General features: G+C 35.1%; 1 protein-coding gene across 1 annotated transcript in view; it reads right to left on the bottom strand.

The window, feature by feature from the left end:
* Positions 1-20,495, bottom strand: part of ATR (ATR serine/threonine kinase) — a 102,560-nt gene that overhangs the window by 5,180 nt on the left and 76,885 nt on the right. The window contains exons 37-45 of the mRNA XM_060099573.1: positions 13,129-13,226; positions 12,309-12,541; positions 11,226-11,360; positions 9,504-9,704; positions 7,955-8,098; positions 5,085-5,235; positions 2,298-2,454; positions 2,029-2,182; positions 649-800 (exon numbers count right to left, since the gene is read on the bottom strand). Of these exons, the coding sequence (XP_059955556.1) occupies positions 649-800; positions 2,029-2,182; positions 2,298-2,454; positions 5,085-5,235; positions 7,955-8,098; positions 9,504-9,704; positions 11,226-11,360; positions 12,309-12,541; positions 13,129-13,226 (1,425 nt within the window). The remainder of the gene's footprint in view (positions 1-648; positions 801-2,028; positions 2,183-2,297; positions 2,455-5,084; positions 5,236-7,954; positions 8,099-9,503; positions 9,705-11,225; positions 11,361-12,308; positions 12,542-13,128; positions 13,227-20,495) is intronic.

Raw genomic sequence — 20,495 nt, 5'->3', positions numbered from 1 at the left:
GTTGCTAGGAGATGGTGGGGAGTAGAGTTAGGGAACGACTGCTCATTTCTTTTGGAGCTGATGAAAATGTGTCATAATTAGATAGCAGTGATGGTCGCACAATCTTGTGAATATACTAAAACCACCACAGTATATATATTAAAAGACCGAATTTTGGACTTCCCTGGTAATGTAGTGGTTAAGAATCCACCTGCCAATGCAGGGGACATGGGTTCGAGCCCTGGTCTGGGAAGATCCCACATGCCACGGAGCAACTAAGCCCGTGCGCCACAACTACTGAGCCTGTGCTCTAGAGCCTGCGAGCCACAACTCCGGAGCCTGCATGCTACAACTGCTGAAGCCCGTGTGCCTAGAGCCTGTGCTCCGCAACAAAGAGAAGCCACTACAATGAGAAGCCCACGCATTGCAAGGAAGAGTAGCCCCCGCTTGCAGTAACTAGAGAAAGCAGCAATGAAAACCAAATGCAGCCAAAAATAAATTAAGAAAAAAAAGGACTAAATTTTATGATATGTAAAATATATCTTAATAAAGGCTATTATTAAAAACATCTACGTCAACCAGTATAAAGTAGCCCTATATAAAGAAAACAACTTAGAAACCAATAATCACATTCAAAGTTACTACTGTTTACAAAATATAGATGATTACCTCATTAAAGGTTCTCTCTGATCTCGCATCAGCCTCATTGTAACTTCACAAGCTCTTCGAAAAAGACCTTCTGTTCCCATAGGACCCATTCCATTAACCATATTATGAGTCATGCGAAATGGAACAATTTCTGGGACCTCAAAGGTTTCTCCCTTAAAAAAAATGTATTTCATTAAAAAGTAAAGATGCTGGAATTTAAAAATCTTTATGCAAAAAATTTAAAGCTTTTAGGAGAGAGCAAACATACCCTCAAAATATTTGTATTTGCAACTTACGTTAGAGGCCTACATCATGAAGGAGCCATATGACTCTACCTTTGCTTTTGAGGAGCTGAAACACAACTCCTTGGATAAGATCTAGAGGATGGATGGATTCATCTTTCACTGAATTACTAAAGTGAATAGCATTATAGAGCAATATTTATGCATTCAATATTTAGCCTTATATTAACTCGCTTAATGTCCTTCTTGAATAGTATAAAGTACAAACAAAATACTCTCATAATTTTCTTCTTTTCTTTAAGACTTTCACTTTAAAACAGGACAGGAAAAGAAATAGCCAAGTGTTAGATGCTCACAATCCCTGAGACAGGAAATGTAACATGTAATATAACGAAGTCCAGTTCATTTATTTTCTTCCATTCTCTAACACCTGCCTTTCCTAGGGCTTTTTCATCCCTCCAATCAGTTTCCCTAAATTCCTCTCTTGTATGAATCCCCAATACCAGTGGTTTATCTTTGATTTGTTTTCAGTTGGGTCTGTGACCTTTCTTGGTTTCCTGTGATAGCAGACAGCAACCCATAGAGAATAAGGATGAAGGAAAAAGTGGGTTTAATAATTAGTCTGCCTTTCAGGATCATAACATTGGAAAATTGGAGAGGGTCCTTAAGGAGAGTTGAATGACCTCAATTTATTCCCAGACCCCAGCTGGACCTACACAATCTGAATTTCCTGTGATGTTTCCTAGGTATCTGCATTAAAAAAAAAAAAAATTCTTAGATGCTGCTGCCAGGTTTGGAAGCAATCACATTAACCTACTCTGTCTCTCTAAAACTGAGTCTCAGTAAAATGAACTGTTCATATATTATATGAACACCCCATGTTCATATAACCAAGAACCAATAAGTCAGACTTGGAGCTATGCTTTTGGACTTCAAGTTCAGTGCTAGTTTTCCTATATGACTCTTCTGAGTTCTCTCCAACCTAAGTTGCTTTACTGAGGGCTATGGGATCCACTGATCAAAACCAGTCAACAAACTCTCAGTGTGACTCAACTGTGACTATAGCTGCTACTAACAGGTATGTCTAGGAAGAAGAGTTGTTGTGGAAAGGAAATTAGGAGAAAACATACAATTAACTACAGTAAGTCATATCACATACCTTATTGAAGAGACAGTTGAAATCCACATGTACACATTCACCAGTCAAAGAATCAAAGAGAATGTTTTCACCATGACGGTCTCCAAGGCCCAGGATATAACCAACCATTGACATAACGGCAGTGGAACGGCAGTATGCTGATCTGCTGCTGTACCTAAAGGAAACACAATGCCTATCAAGTATCCTTGTATCATATGGGGCCACATGCATCTAAAATATATTTTTAAAAAATCTAACCATAACAATGTATTATATTTTTGGTAACTTACCATGATGTAGGATCAGGGAATGTTCTCAGAAACCACTCATGAAAAACAGGAGGATGCCTGGGCAGGAGAAATTCTCGGTATACTTTGAGTTTTTCAGACAAAGCTGCTGATTTTGGTAGCATACACTGGCGAAGTTCCTTCCCTGTCATATAAACTCCTGCAAGGCAGAGTGATTTCCATTCATCATACAAGCCAAATGAGAAAAGGGGCAATTTATTTATTTTTGGTGAAAATAGGACAGGAAATATCTATTTTTATTCAAAAGCAAGAATAAATGGAAACATTTCAATTATGCATAGGTAAACTTTCTTCTGATATTATACGAAAATAATAAACACATTATCTTCACTTAATACTTATCTAGAGTGAGGCCTCTTGTCAATGATAATCAGTGCCAAGTAAGACCACACATATCAGAAGATACCACTCAGAATAAATCCAATGTGAATAGTGTCCCTGCATGTAAAAATGCTACAGCCCTCACTAAATTTACAATGATCTCTCTGTTAATCAGCAGGTAGTATGGGTCCATACTGAATCATTACTAAGAAACCTACAATGGTGCTCTGAAATAATTTACTCTGTGTGAAGGCTAGCCTATAAGATTCACAGGATACGTGATTTTAAAACTAATCTTGTACAATTCAAATCATATGTGGAAGCAGAAGAAATTTTCCTTCTGATGTATTTGTGAGTTTGTATCATATGGTTGACATGACTCCAGTCTATAAAGTGCCTTTTAGGCCCACCTTGGTTTGGTGCTTTTTGGACCCAAGGTTCAGCTAAAATTTCCATAGACAAGTTTGAGATTAGAGATTTTTAGCCTCAAATGTTGCACAGTTCAACTATGTTCATGATAGGATGGAAAATATATATATATATATATTTAAAAATCCAATAGCAATAACTAACACTTATATTTCATCTTTTAATAAAATAGTCAATAGTAAGTTCCTTGAAATCAGATTCAAGTGTGTTTGAACTTCAGCTCTACAACATATTAGTAACTTGGATTAAGTTACTTCACTGTCCATAAAATAGTGATAATTAGGCTTGTTAACAATATTAAAAAAAACTGATGTACACAAAATACTTAGCATAATACCCATAGTATAGTAATTTATCAATACTACTTAATGCTATGGGTTGATTGTATCCGTCAAAGAAATAACCCTTGGTACCTGTTAACGTGACCTTCTTTGAAAATAAGGTCTTTGCCCATGTAATCAGGTTAAGACGAGGTCATTACGGTGAGCCCTTAATATAGTATGAGTGATATTTTTATAAGAGAAAACAGGGACATACAGACTTAGGGAGAATGCTGTGTGATGACAGAGGCAGAGAATGGAGTGAAGCATCTACAGCCAAGGAACGTCAAAGATGGCTGGCAACACCAGAAACTTACAGAAAGGCATAGAAAGGATTCTCCCCTTGGGCCTTGAGAGATATTGTGGCCCTACTAACAGTGACTTTAGACTCCTTGTCTCCACCACTGTGAGAGAGTAACTTTCTGTTGTTTGTAAACAGTTCGTGGTAATGTGTCATGGCAGTCCTAGGGACCTAATATACTTATTTCTTACTTTACTCTAGTAACTTGATCTATTTGTTTTTAATGTACTACATCATAAACATTTAAAAACCTTTTTATCTTGAAATAATTTTAGTCTTACCAAAAATTGCAAAAATTATACACTTCCCATATATTCATCACCCAGATTTGGTCAGTGTTCATCTCTTTCATAACAGAATACAATTACCTAAACCAAGAAATTATTTTTTCATAGTATTATGAACTAACTTTCAGACTTTATTCAAATTTTACCAAGTGTCCCACTATCATCCTTTTTCTGGGTCAGGATCCAATTCAGGATCCCTTACTGCATTGAGTTGTCATGTCTCCTTAATGTCCTCGAATATGGGAAATTTCTGTTTTTGTCTTTCATTACCATGAAATTTTTAAGGAGTTCTGACCTGTTATATTTTTGTTTCTTCATTGTAAAGTTACTACTTTTTCCCCTTTGTAATGAATAAGTATCTGGTGGAGAGATACTTTGAGACTCTGCAAATAACCTATTTTCCATCATACTTTTGCCAACGAATTTCAGCAGTCATTGCTAATCACTGCCTTCAACAATTATTACTATGATATTTACTAATTGGCAATTTTCTGTTTTCATCATCTCTTCTACATTAATTCATTGTAATTCTACTCTAAGGAAGAACTTGTTCCTACCTTCCTATTTATTTATTTATTCATTCAAGTATTTGTTTACATAAGTGTGGACTCCTGTCTATTTTATTCCATGGGTTATAATCTAATACTATTATTATTTATTTTGGTGCTCAAGTTATCCCAGGTTTGGCCAGTGGGAGACTCTAATCTAACACTTTCGGTTTCATTCTAGCTTTCCCTTTCTTTTTCTTTCTCTAATATGAAAAACTAGCTCTCATTAGCCACAATGTATTTACTTATTTGCTGAAGTCTAGTTTACACATAAAGTAGTTTCAGAATTGCTAACCAATAACTCCTAGAAAAACACATTTTCATATACATTTTTGTAAGCTACCTCAAATCCTTTTGGGATAAAGATAGAGAAAGAATTAAAACGCAAGGAAGGAAAGAAGAAATCACTTAACTACTTCTGTATGTATCAATAGTACCAAGAAATTTTACTATGGCTTATACCCCCAAAATGTACAATGATAATAACCATTATACCTATATTATATGTTAGCAGCTATTATACCCATATTATATACTTATATTGTAAGAATTAATTTTAGTACCCTTTTCCTTATACAGTTTGGTCAGAATAGGTCTCAAGCCAGCAGTGTTGTTAACCCATTCAATAATCCCACATTCATCATTCAGTGGAATAACTGCATATGTTCTAATATGAAGTTCTCTTCTACGAGACTCAGCATCTTTTCTTAAGCACTATTAAAAAAAAACACACATAAACTTAAAAGTTAAAAATTTCTAAATGTTATGTCAAACCTATCTAAAGATTGTTCATTTCATAGCAAAATAATGTCCATAAAAGCTTATTACGTAGTATAGATGAATAATTCTTCAGAAAGGTAGAGCAGGAAACAACTGGGACAATATCCTTAATTTATTTCCAAATCATTAAAAATGCCTTGGGTAAGTACTTCTTTTAATTATTCAGTATTAATGTGACAACAATACTGGGTTCAAAAATGTTATAGTTTTATATTTAACAATGACAAAATACTCTTTAAAAATTGCTTCTGGGCTTCCCTGGTGGCGCAGTGGCTGAGAGTCCGCCTGCCGATGCAGGGGACGCGGGTTCGTGCCCCGGTCCGGGAAGATCCCACATGCTGCGGAGCGGCTGGGCCCGTGAGCCATGGCCGTTGAGCCTGCGCGTCCAGAGCCTGTGCTCCACAACGGGAGAGGCCACAGCAGTGAGAGGCCCGCGTACCGCAAAAAAAAAAAAAAAAAAAAAAATTGCTTCTAAGATATTACTGAAACAGTGAGTCCTTGGGCGCAGGGAATGCTGTTTAATTTTATCGAAAACAATGCATGAACAGAAAAGTATGAGTTTTATGATATATCCAAAACATATTATCTTATTCTAACGGTTTAATATTATAGCTTCATTTGAAAAATTATCTCCTAGAAGAAGAAAGCTTTACACGTCTCATCTGATTAATCCTGAAATATACTAGGTAAGGATAAACAGTATTTTGTTTAATTCTGGAACTGTATGAAATAAACAAATTAAGCATACATCTATAATTGTAACCTGTCAAATTCTAAAGCACAATCACTGACCAAAAATACATTTTAAACTTTAGGAATAGATAGGCTACATAAATGTCAGCCAAATAGTATGGCATGAGAATCACATGTAAAGATCAGTATATGGCCTCCTAGACCAATGTAATGAGACGAGTTTTTCACAATCAGGCTGTTTTATTTGACCATGTTAATGTGGGGGAAAGGTAATAAAACAACTTAATTGGTAACAAGGCTGATTAAGATAAATTTATAAATTAAAGCCAGGCCACTTGATACTCCCAACTAGAAAAACACTCAGGGAGCTTTGCGACAAACATACTGATGGTTTAATATCAGTGAATGAAGTTACCAATTTACCAAACAACATTTTAAATAAAAATATTCTTTCCCTTAATACCTATGAAATGGGTTTTTATTGTGGTATTAATTTTTAAATTACTTTTGGTTAAACTAAGCACAAACCATAATTCTCCTTTTTAAAAAATGAACTCATCTGCTGCTATTTCTTTTCTATGTTAAAGGTCCATAACTTTTTCCTGCTAATAAAAGAGGTACCAGTAAAATGCAGGAAGGGGATAGAGAGGAAGAACAAAGAGCTTATAGGAAAACAATAAAGTTTTCACAGTATGGTTTAATTTTTTACCAATGGAAAAACAGATGCTATGCATTTATAAATACTTGGCTAGAGAATAATTCAAAACCCCTAAGACCATACATTTATAACCCTTTAGTGAGATTTCTCATATCATCTCTGAGATAGAAATCAAGCACTTACCAACAGAACTGAAAAAAATACTAATGATCACCACTAAAAAGTGTGTTGGTAAAAACAGAACCTAACATTTTTTTTTCCTGGCATCAAAACATAAAACATAAATAAATCTGATAGAAAAAGTATATTATAGATAATTTAAACATTAAACAGAAAATATTTTCCTTTGTTAATATGTCTTATACATTTTTCTCAATATAACAAAAGTATCTTATTTTTAAAAAATTAAGTGAAACCAGCAATTCCACTTCAGGGCACATATCCAAAAGATTGAAAGCAGGGACTTGAACAGTTATCTGTACACTTATCTTCATAGCAGCAATATTCACAATAGCCAAAAAGTGGAAGCAACCCACATATCCACTGATGGGTGAATGGATAAACAAAATTGGTATACACATGCAACTGTATATTATCCAACCTTGTAAAGGAAAGAAATTCTGATGTGCTATAACATGGATGAACCTTGAAGACATAATGTTAAGTGAAGGAAGCCAGTAAAATACAAATACTGTATGACTCCACTTATACAAGGTATCTAGAGTAGTCAAATTCATAGAAACAGAAAGTAGAATGGTGGTTACCAGACCCTGGGGGGAAGGGGAATAGATATACAGTTTCAGTTTGAGAGGATGAAAAAGTTCTGGAGAGGGATGGTTGCACAACAGTGTGAATGTACTTAATGCCACTGAATTGAACTGAACACTTAAAAATGGTTAAGATGGGCCCTCCCTGGTGGCGCAGTGGTTGAGAGTCCGCCTGCCGATGCAGGGGACACGGGTTCGTGCCCCGATCCCGGAGGATCCCACATGCCGCGGAGCGGCTGGGCCCGCGAGCCATGGCCGCGGGGCCTGTGTGTCCGGAGCCTGTGCTCCGCAACGGGAGAGGCCACAGCAGTGAGAGGCCCGCGTACAGCAAAAAAAAAAAAAAAAAAAAAAAAAAAAAAAAAATGGTTAAGATGGCAAATTTTATGTTATGTATATTTTATCCCAATAAAACAAATTAAGTGAAAATGAAAAAGGCAGTGTACTTCATTTCCTCTTTTTAAGAGAGATCTACTTGCCCATATCTCACTGATAGTAATTATGGCAATTCTAAAATAAAAGCAAACTATATCCAAACCTTATTAATCAAGGAATTGAATTCCATTAGTCTACAATCCTTTCTCAAGTCATCTTTTGGCTTACACATCATAATGTAGAACTTTCCGTCAGATCCTTTTAAAGAGATCTTCTTTGGTTTCTGAAGAGAAGCAAGAATTTCTACCTAAAAGATGATGAGTTATATATAAATAAAGGTCAAAATTCTTTGTTTAAACTTCTATATGTATTATAAATATTGTGTTACCTAACACAATAAAAAGGAAAATATAATAACCTATATTAGTAGCAAATTTATTATTTTAATAATTTATCTTAATTATGATCTATAAAAAGAATGGTTGGACATAAATAGAGACACATTTTCACCCATTAGAAATGGCTATTGAAGTAAAAGGATTACTCTGTCAGGGGTTTCCCTGGTGGCGCAGTGGTTTAGAATCCACCTGCCAATGCAAGGGACACAGGTTCGATCCCTGGCCTGGGAAGATCCCACATGCCATGGAGCAACTAAGCCCGTGCGCCACAACTACTGAGCCTGCGCTAGAGCCCATGTGCCACAAGTATTGAAGCCCGCGTGGCAAGAGCCCGTGCTCTGCAACAAGAGAAGCCACGACAACGAGAAACCCGCGCACCGCAACGAAAAGCAGCCCCCACTCGCTGCAACTAGAGAAAGCCCACGCACAGCATCAAAGACCCAACACAGCCAAAAATAAAAACAAATAAATAAATAAATAAATTTATTTAAAAAAAAGGATTACTCTGTCAGCAGTGTAAGTAAATACATACACATTCAAATTTAGGCAGCCTCTTAAAGCATCCATAATGTTTAAAGGATTTTTGAAACATTTTGAGGACTTTTCTGCAGAACCTAGGATGGTTTTTAAATTTCTTTAACGGTAAGAAATGTTTATCAATGGAAAGTAATTTGATTTTTGACAAAAGAAACGCCTCCAAAATCATGTCCAACTAAAGATGTAAGTAAATAAGCTGAATAATATTAAGTTAAAAACAAAGCATGACTATAAGTAACAAGAATGATTTTATTATGTGGCTTATTAACTGGTCTGAAGCAGTTAAACAAATGTTTTGAGCCACAGAAGCACTGGAATAAATACAGCGTTTTCAAAAGTATTTACTCAGAAGTGCTCTGGTACCATTTCTTTAAGATAGTAACAACAACAACAAAAAAGAATCAAGCTCTTCCTAGCTGAAATTCACTTCCTCCCAAAATACAAATTACAAAGAAAAATTGTATTTTGTTCTCTTTCTGTTCCCCATTTTTAGGACAAAGATGAATACGGAAACATCAAATTATGGAAAAAATAAAGATTTTAGTCATATTAAAACAATATGAACATCTGAAAAAATCAAAATACTAGGTTGAACATGAGATTTTTATCACTTAATTTTGTCCCATCAGTATATAGTTTTACTTTTCTGTATTTCCAATTATTTTTTCTTTGCAAATAAAATCCACTTAGTCTCTGAGAAAAACACTTTTAAACTTAATTTGAAATTTCATCTTAATTTTAAAAGCATAGTTACAGTTATATAAAATTGCAGTTTACCGTATCATCAAAGCCTGCAATATAGGCCCAATGCCCAGGAAATGGCTCATGGTTAGCATGGGCACCCGGAACTGATGGAAGAGTGGGTATCATGACTGATTGTAAAGGAATGAGGATTTCACTGAATGTTGCTTCTTCTACCAGCTTTTTAAGCATTCTAAAATGAGTGCTCATGCTCAGCGTGGAACTACTTCCATCCACCTGGGGGGGAAAAAAGTAGTACATTTTAATTTCTCTGTTTACCTTGAATTATAGAATGCTTACTTTTACTCAAAACAAAAATTTCACTTCTATAATATCTTAATTACAATGGCTTAGCAGTCTGTACCTTTCTAATTTTAAAAAATACATCACCTCATTTAAACTTCTCTGTACTCTTTTACTCATCAATAAACAGTACCTACATTATACGATGTTAAATGACTAAGGTAGGTAATAGCAGCCTACAATTTGTTATCACACATTACAGATTCCAAAGAGCTTTGTAAATCAACCTTTTTTTTTTTGGTACCAAATCTCATTTGGCAGCAAAAAGATATCTGAACTTCTCACTTAGCACAAAGATTAATATGTTTCACTGAAGAAAGAGTTATGTATCTGATTACAGGATACTCTACCAGATTACCCCTAGTGATGATACTTAATAAAAAGTATATGTACTGCATTACCTTTAAAAATCTAAAAATCCGGAATTTCTAAATGTAGTTGGCCACAAAGGTTTCACATAGAGAACTGGAAGTTTGTATAAGTAAAGCACTTAGAAAAGTGCCAGTGTTTAATAAATGTTGGCCATTATCATAACACTATCTTTCATAATGTCAAGGGTGTCAGGGGACAAACAGGATTAATGCAGATAGCAAAAACAGATTACTCTTTCAAGATGTTTATTGGAAGGGAAGGTGAGAAATAGGGTAGTCTCTACCTTCTCACCTGTAAATAGATGATAGAATGAGTATTTGTAAGGTGAAGTCTAGTTATTTACCTTATAGAGTCTGTCCCTCCTTATAATTACCCCTACCCCCACTTTTACCCTTCCTACACATTCCTCAAGATTTTTTTCCCTCCAATTCCTTGGGTAGAATACTAGTTCATTCCTATAAGCATGTCCATATTCTAGTCATAAACCTACTGAAAAAAGTAGTTATACAGTATATGATAACCATCTGAGTGGCTTCCTGTGAGACTGTGAGCACTTCGAGGCAGGAGAACATGTCTTACTCATCTTTGTTTCCCTTAGGCACGGTGCTTGTTCCCTGGTAGACAATGAAATGTTACTGAAAGGATGAAACCCAAAACTCCAGTCTTCTTTCCTCTCATGTATGTAGGTTAATGTATATGAGTTTTGAAAGTTCAAATATATGACAGAAAACAATCACAGACAGAACTTTAACTGAGTATTTTATATACTTATATTTCATATCCTCTATTTAAAAAACTTCTAATAAATATGGATAATTTACTCTCAGAAGAATTTACATTAAGAAGAACTTTTAGAAATTTAGAGTATATTTGAGAGAGGGACATATGTTAGAAATTTAAAAAACAGCTTTATTAAGGTAAACTGCATGTATTTAAAGTATACAATTTGATAACTTTTGATATATGTGTATACCAACATATATGAGAATTTAAATTTAATTAATCAAATGAAATACAACCAGCTGAAATCATATAGAAGTTTCATCCAACTTGGTCTATAAGTAGTAAGATTTATGATATTACCGATTTATTGCACAATTCTAGAAGCTTATCTGTTAGGCGAGTTGCATCTCCAACAAACTTTTCTAAGGACTTTTTCATATGAATAGCTTTATTTAGGATTTCCTTGCATCTGTTTACACGCATGGGATAAGAAGACTGTCATAAAAAAAAGTTAAATGCAATTATTAAAAGATTTTTAAAAGATAACAAAACTTCTGATTGGCAAAAATCAACTTAAACTGTATGCATGATGAAAGTTTATAGTGATAGAAATTTCCTGGAAATCAAGTTGGCAATACTATCAATAGCCATAAAAATGCTGCTATCCTGCGACCTGATGAATTCCCTTTTTAGGATCTATCCTGAAGAAATAATCAGAAATGAGAATAAATATAGATGTGTCTAGATGTTTTGCAACAGCAAATAAAGTAAACAACCTTAATGATCAACAACAGTTAAATAAATTATAGATGGCTAACCATTATAGAATTTTATAAAATTTTAAAAATTGGTTCTTCAACGAATATTTAACATGGGAACATGATTATGGTAACAATTTTAGGTGAAAAATATGAAATTACATATCTATGCAATCCAAATTTAGTGTTAAAATATGCATAGATAATAAACATACAAAAATACATCAAGATATTAATGATATAAACAGTGAATTTTAATTTTCTTTTTATATTTCTCTGTATTTTCTAAATTCTCTAAAATATTTATTAATTCAATATATTTACCAATTTGTACATTCCTATTAATAATGCAATAAAAATTTTCTAGTATTAATAGTTCTGATACTTTGGATTAAAAAATTTGGAAAAAAAATAGGTTACCATTTTATACCAAGCACTAACAGTTTCCTATACTTCATAAAGAAAACACATGATAAATCCTTCAATCTTAAGCATACTAGTCACTTCATTTGATATAGTAAATATTTCTAAATTTTATAATGAGACATAGTGCTATAGTTTCTTTTAAAAAATACTTAAAATTTATTTTCTTGCTACAAATCTAACATAAGAGAGAAACCCTGGAACTTGTATCTACATATTAGCATTAAAATGGAAAAAGACACTATTGTGATTAATATATCACCTTTGACACAGCTGTCATCATCCACATTGCTTGTTGAGGATAGGCCAGAAACACTTTGGCTATAATTTCCATCAAGACAACAAAAACTTCATCATGAGAATGACAAATTCGGGAGATCAATTGTGAAAAGGCAGTCAAAAATTGATATGGAGCTAAGTGATTTGTGTGCTCTGTGATAACTTTGTTTATCTTAGCTAAATCATTTCTCATTTGTACACGATCAGAGCGGCCAGCTGGAAAAAAAAATTAAAGTTAAAAATACCAGTAAAAAAGTATATCAATTTCATAGAAAAAAATTTTTGTTTTAAAAACAGCTTTAAGATATATGTTATTCCCATGTCCAAAGCTAGATCACTTGCCAATTTGTGAAAAGATACTTTTCTCTGTCCAGGTAGGAAAAAACATTTAAGTCCACTGAAGAACTCAAGGCCCGTTTCTTCTTTAAATTTTTTTAACAGACTTCATTTATTTATTTAACATCTTTATTGGAGTATAATTGCTTTACAGCAGTGTGTTAGTTTCTGCTGTATAACAAAGTGAATCAGCTATACATATACATATATTTTCACTAGAAGCAAACAGAACAAGCCACAGTCCATTGTAATTTTTAAGGTAAATTATTTGGCTTAAAGTAATATTTTTCAAAATGTGTTAGGTTTACCAAGGAACGAGCAGGTTTACACTTGCAGGCCCTGCAACTCCAACTACTTAAAAAAGTCTATGCTTAGTCTTTCTCCTCTTTTTTAACATTTGGTTTCTTGCTCTCACATAAATCATAATTCTTCTCAGTCCCTTAAAAATTTTACCAAAAAAATTATACCTTTTTCCCATTCATATGCCTTAGCACCAAAATCAAGCCATAGTGATAACATTCGTGGCATTGATTGATATATGAACTGATTTCCATACTGTAAAGACCTGCAATTACATAGAAAATATATTAACATAGTATTTTTTTATATTATATGAATTAAATATAGACTTAAACTACCACTTGAGAAATATATGGCCTCTGACAAAAATTTTTATAGTATCAGTATTTCTTCCTAGTACACATTATCTTTGACTACTCTCTCCCCACTTTCTTCTTTCTTCATTCCTCACTAAGCTCTTATAGTATCAATACACTGACCAAAAATAATTCAAGTTTTGACCTGGTCAAACTCCTGTCAGTACTTCTTTTAAATTGTCCTTAGGATCTGTGCCTTTATTTGTATTCCATGGTCATAAGCCTAGGTCAGGCCCAATCACTCAATTTCTGGGACATTACAGTAACTTGTTCTCCCTAATTCCACATTTCTTCCTTTCAATAAATTCCAGGCTAACATTTCTGAAATTCTAGCTTTAACATACTCCCCCCCCGTTTAAAAACAGCAATCACTTACCTATAGATTAATACTATATGAATGACTCTGCTCGGGATTCAAATATATACAACCCTTTTTCTTTATAACTTTGCAATCTTAGTCTCTCACTATTCACTGCATACATCTTCCATCAAGTTCAATTTCCTCACCATCCTCTCAACAAACCACTCAACCCCGTGTCTCTGCCAAATCTGTGAAAAGCTAGTACAGGCATACCTCAGAGATATTGCAGGTTTGGTACTGGACCACTGTGATAAAGTGAATATCACAATAAAGTGAGTCACACGCATTTTTGGGTTTCCCAATGCATATAAAAGTCATGTTTACACTATACTGTAGTCTAATAAGTGTGCAATAGCATATGTCTAAAAAAAGCAATATACATACCTTAATTGTAAAATACTTTATTGCTAAAAAATGCTAATCATCACCTGAGCCTTCAGCGAGTTGTAATCTTGTTGCTGGTGGAGGCTCTTGCCTCGATGTCGATGGCTGCTGACTGATCAGGGTGGGGGCTGCTGAAGGCTGGGTGGCCGTGGCAATTTCTTAAAATAAGACAACAATGAAGTTTGCTGCGCTGACTGACTCTTCCTTTCAGGAACGAATTCTCTGTAGCGTGCAATGCTGTTTCATAGCATTGTACCCATAGGAAAACTTCTTTCAAAATTGCAGTCAATCCTCTCAAACCCCGCCACTGCTTTATCAACTAAGTTTAGGTGAGATTCTAAATCCTTTGTTGTCATTTCAACAGTGTTCATAGCATCTTCACCAAGAGTAGATTCCATCTCAAGAAATCACTTTCTTTGCTCATCCATAAGAAGCAGCTCTCCATTCGTTTTATTGTGTTTTTATCGTGAGATTACAGCAATTTAGTCACATCTTCAGATTCCACACCTAATTCTAGTTCTCTTGGCTACTTTCACCACATCTGCAGTTCCTTCCTCCACAGTGGTCTTGAACCTCTCAAAGTCATACATGAGGACTGCAATCAACTTCTTGCAAGTTCCTGTTAACGTTGATATTTTCACATCTTCCTATGAATCACAAATGTTCTTAATGGCATCTAGAATGGTGAACCCTTTCCAGAGGTTTTCAATTTACTTTGCTCAGATCCTTCAGAGGAATCACTATATATGGCAGCTATTACTTGTGTCTGCTATTACAATATGAAATGTATTTCTTTTTTAAAAAAATTACTTTCATTATTTATTTGTTATTTAGGTTATCATTGGTTTATAACATTATAAAAGTTTCATGTGTACATTACATTTCTACTTCTATATACCTTATAGCATGCTCACTACCAAAAATTTAGTTCCCATCCATCACCATACGGTTGATGCTCTTCACCCATTTCACTCTCCCCTTCCCCTCTGTAACCACTACTCTGTACCTACCTGTTTGTTTTTATTTGGTTTGTTTTGTTCATTTGTCTTGTTTTTGTGTGTCTTTGTTTTTTTATATTCCACATATGAGTGAAATCATATGGTGTTTGTCTTTCTCTGTTTGACTTATCTCACTTAGCATAATACCCTCAAAGTCCATCCATGTTGTCACAATGGCAAGATTTCATCTTTTTTTAAGGCTGAGTAGTATTCTATTGTATATGTGTATACACCACAACTTCTTTGTCCACTCATCTGTTGATGGGCACTTGGGTTGTTTCCATATCCTGGCTATTTTAATAATGCTGCGATGGACATAGGGTGCACATACCTTTTCAAATTAGTGTTTTCATATTCTCTGGATAAATACACAGAAGTGGAATAGCTGGATCATAGGCTAGTTCTATTAAATTTTTGAGGACTCTCCATACTGTTTCCACAGTGGCTGCACCAATTTACATTCCCACCAACACTGTAGGAGGGTTCCCTTTTCTCTACATCCTCTAACACTTGTTATTTCTCTGGCCTTTTTGATAACTGTCATTCTAACAGGAGTGAGATGATAACTCATCGTGGTTTTGTTTTACATTTCCCTAATAATTAATGATGTTGAACATCTTTTCATGTGTCTGCTGGCCACCCGAATGTCTTCTTTGGAAAAATGTCTATTCAGCTCCTCTGCCCACTTTTTAACTGGGTTGGTTTTTGTTGTTGTTGTGTGAATTCTCATATATTTTGGATATTAACCCCTTATTGGATATACCGTTTGCAAATATCTTCTCTTATTTGGTAGGCTGTCTTTTCATTTTGTTGATGGTTTCATTTGTTGTGCAGAAATGTTTTAGTTTGATGTAGTCCCATGTGTTTGTTTTTGCTTTGGTTTCCCTTGCCTAAGGAGTCATATCCAGAGGGATATTACTGAGGTGGATGTCAAAGACTGTACTGCCTAGGTTTTCTTCTTGGAGGTTTGTGGTTTCAGGTCTTACATTCAAGTCTTTAATCCATTTTGAGTTGATTTTTGTGTATGGTATGAGATAGTGGTCTAGTTTCATTTTTTTTTTGCACGTGGATGTACAGTTTCCTAACATCATTTATTGAAGAGACTACCCTTTCTCCATTGTATATTCTTTGCTGCTTCATTGAATATTAGTTGTCCATAGAAGCCTGGGTGTTCTGCTGGGCTCTCAATTATGTTCCACTGATCTATGTATCTATTTTCTGCCAGTACCACACTATTTTGATTACCACAGCTTTGTAATATAGTTTGAAATCAGGGCATGTGATACCTCCAGCTTTGTTCTTTTTTTTTTTTTTTTTGCGGTATGCGGGCCTCTCACTGTTGTGGCCCCTCCCGTTGTGAAGCACAGGCTCCGGACGCACAGGCTCAGTAGCCATGGCTCACGGGCCCAGCCGCTCTGCGGCATGTGGGATCTTCCCGGACCGGGGCACGAACCCGCATCCCCTGCATCGGCAGGTGGACTCTCAACCACTGCGCCACCAGAGTAGCCCCCTGTTCTTTTTTCTTAGGTTTGCTTTGCCTTTTTGGGGTCCTTTGTGGTTCCATATAAGTTTTAGATTTTTTTGTTGTATTTCTGTGAAAAATGTCCTTGGGATTTTGATAGGAATTGCATTGAATCTGTAGGTTGCTTTAGGTATGGGCGTTTTAACAATGTTAATTCTTCCAGTCCATGAGCATGGAATATCTTTCCATTTATTTGTGTCTTTTTCAATTTCTTTCAGCAATGTCTTATAGTTTTCAGTGTACAGGTCTTTCATCTCCTTGGTTAAATTCACTGCTAGGTATTTTATTCTTATTACTGCAATTGTAAATGGGATTGTTTTATTAATTTCTCTTTCTGCTAGCTCACTGCTAGCATGTATAATAGAAATGCAACAGATTTTTGTATACTGATTTTGTATCCTGCAACTTTACTGTATTTGTTTATTATTTCTAATAGTTTTTTAGTGTATTCTTTAGGCTTTTCTATATAAAAAATCACATCATCCACAAATAGTGACAATCTTACCTCTTCCTTTACAATTTAGATGCCTTTTATTTCTTTTTCTTGCCTATTTGCTCTGACTACGGCTTCCGATACTATGTTGAATAAGAGTGGTGAGAGGGGGCATCCTTGTCTTGTTCCTGATTTTAAAGGGATAGCTTTCAGTTTTTCATGGTTGACTATGATGTTAGCTGTGGGTTTGACATACGTGGCCTTTACTAATTTTTGGTATGTTTCTACTATACCCATTTTATTGACACTTTTTATCAAAAATGGATATTGAATCTTCTCAAATGCTTTTTCTACATCTATTGAGATGATCATATGGTTTTTATCCTTCATTTTGTTAATGTGGTGTTCCATGTTGGTTGATTTGTGTATGTTGAATCATCCCTACATCCCTGGAATAAATCCCACTGATCATGGTGTATGATCCTTTTAATACATTGTAGCAGCTGGTTTGCTAATATTTTATTGAGGATTTTGGTGTCTATGTTCATCAGAGATATTGGCCTATAATTTTCTTTTTTGTGTGTTATCTTTGTCTGGTTTTGGTATCAGGGTGATGTTGGCCTCATAAAATGAGTTAGGAAGCGTTCCTTCCTCTTCAATTTTTTGGCAGACTTTGAGCATTAAATCTTCTTGGAATGTTTGGTAGAATGCACTGTGAAGCTGTCTGGTCCTTCTATTTCTTCATGATTCAGTCTTGGAAGGGTGTATGCTTCTAAGAATTTGTCCATTTCTTCTAGGTAGTCCAATTTGTTCATAATATTCTTCATAATATTCTCTTACAATCCTTTGTTTTTCTGTGGTATCCGTTGTTATTTCTCCTCTTTTATTTCTGATTTTATTTATCAGACCCTTCTCTCTTTTTTTCTTCGTGAGTCTAGATAAAGGTTTGTCAATTTTGTTTATCTTTTTAGAGATCCAGCTCTTATTTTCACTGATCTTGTCTACTGTCTTTCTAGTCTCTATTTCATTTATTTCCACTCTGATTGTTATTATTTTCTTCCTTCTATGGACTTTGCGCATCGTTTATTCTTCTTTTTCTATTTCCTTTAGGTGTAAGGTTAGATTGTTGGAGATTTTTCTTGTTTCTTGAGGTAGGCCTGTATTGCTATAAAGTTCCCTCTTAGTACTGCTTTTGCTGCATCCCATAGATTTTTTTGGTATGTCATATTTTTATTTTCATTTGTCTTCAGGTAACTTTTAATTTTTTCTTTGGTTTCTTTGTTGACCCAATAGCTCTTCAGTAGCATGCTATTCAGTCTCCATATACTTGTCATTTTTCTACCTTTCTTCTTGTAGTTGACTTCTAGTTTCATACCATTGTGATTGGGAAAGATGCTTGATATGATTTCAATCTTTTTAAATTTATTGAGATTTTTTCTTTAGAAAGTTCCATGTGTACTTGAGAAGAATATGTATTCTGCTGCATTTGAATGTAATGTTCTGTATAGATATATCAAATCCATCTGGTTCTGCTGTTTCCTTGAATTTCTCTCCGGATGATCTATCCACTGACACAAGTGGGATGTTAAAGTCCCCGACTATTACTGTCTTGCTGTTAATTTCCATTTTCTTGGTAATTCCTTCACTTTGAGCCTATGTTTGTCTTTAGAGCTGAGCTCCTGGAGGCAGCATACAGTTGGGTCTTGTTTTTTTAACCCATCCAACCACTTTGTGTCTTTTGGTTGGTGAATTCAATCTATTTACATTTTAGGTGACAGATGAGGACTTAGCACTGCCAGTTTAGCTTTTGTTTTCTGGTTGCTCTATACATCCATTGTTTTGTTTTGTTTTGTTTTTTCCTTGTGTGTCTGTCTGCCATTTTGGTTTGGAGGTTTTCTGTTTTTCATAGTTTCCTCTTTTTTTATGTTTCATGCCTCTACTCTAGATTTATGTTTTGTGGTTGCCATGGGGTTTGTATGAAACCTCTCATAGATAAAATAGTCCTTTTTCTGTTGATAGGATCTTATCTTCATTTACCTATGTAGGTTCCACCCTTTCCCTCTTCCCCTTTTATATTTTTGTTGTCTCAAATTATCCTTTTTTATGTCGTGAGTTTGTTACTGAATTGAAGCAGCTGTATTTGTTTTTTTCATCATTTTCCCCCTTTAACCTTTATGCTATAACAAAGTGTTTAAAAACCTGTTGTGATAAAGACTTGCAACTTTTGATTCTGTCTACTTATTGCCTTACTCAAAGTTTTGTGTACTTTTTGCCGTTTTGTTTCTGGTAGAAAAGCTCATTTCAACATTTCTTGTAAGGCCGGTCTAATGTTGATTAACTCTCTTGGCTTTTGGTTGTCTGGGAAAGTCTTTATTTCTCCTTCATATCTGAATGATAACTTTGCTGGACAGAGTATTCTCGACTGATGACTTTTACCTTTCAGTATTTTGAGAATGTCACACCACTTCCTCCTGGTCTGTAGAGTTTCTGCTGAGAAATCTGATGGTCCAATGAGGTAGCTTTGTGGGTTACCATCCCTTTTTCCTTAGCTGCCTTTAAAATTCTTTCTTTGTCATTGACTTTTGACAATTTTAATACAATCTGTCTTAGAGAAGGTAATTAGGTGTTCTCTTGGCTTCATGAACTTGTATACCCAGTTTCTTCTCCAGGTTTGGGAAGTTCTCAGCTATTATTTAAATAAATGCTTTGCTCCCTTCTCCCTCTCTTCTCTTCTGGGATACTCATTACCCTAACGTTGCCCTTCCTGAAAGAGTTGGATAGCTCTCTAGAACTTCCTCATTTTTAAAATATCTTCTCTTTCCTGTCCTACTTGTACAATTTCAAGCTTGCTAATTCTCTCTTCCATATGGTCTGCTCTATTTCCAATGCTTTTAAATGCACTCTTCATCTCATTTATTGAGGTCTTTAACTCAAGAATTTCTGTTTGGTTCTTTTTTAGAATTTCACTCTTTTAGTTAAGTACTCCTTCTGTTCATTAATTTTATTCCTGAGCTCACTGAACTGCCTTTCTAAGTTTTCTTGCAGCTCACTGGGTTTCTTCATCACAGCTATATTGAATTCTCTATCAAATCGCAATATTCTGCGTCTTTAAGCTTGGTTTCTGGAAAATCATCATTTGCTTTTTGTGGTACTGTCACTGTGGTTCTTCATGGTGCTGGATGAGTTGTTCTTCTGCCGGTACATCTGAAGTAGGGACAGGTTAGAGATTAGAGGCCTTTCTTTTGTTTTCCAGTAGGTGGCACTATAGCATAGGTTTTTGGTTTCTTTTACCTGAGGTGCCTCTGGCTCTATTTGAGTCTGCCCTTTCCACCTTCCACCTCCTCTGTTAGAGGTGTGACTCCCTGCCCTCATTATCGCATCTTGTGCCTCTGGAGTCGATGGTACCTTCCTTCTCCCACTGTCACTGGTGTTGCTGCTTGGTGCATCTAGATGGTAGGTAGGCTCTGCCATCTCATCTGG

Source organism: Mesoplodon densirostris, chromosome 5 (genome assembly GCF_025265405.1).
Source record: "Mesoplodon densirostris isolate mMesDen1 chromosome 5, mMesDen1 primary haplotype, whole genome shotgun sequence".
NCBI lineage: Eukaryota > Metazoa > Chordata > Mammalia > Artiodactyla > Ziphiidae > Mesoplodon > Mesoplodon densirostris.
This window is presented reverse-complemented; position numbering and strand designations above follow the sequence as displayed.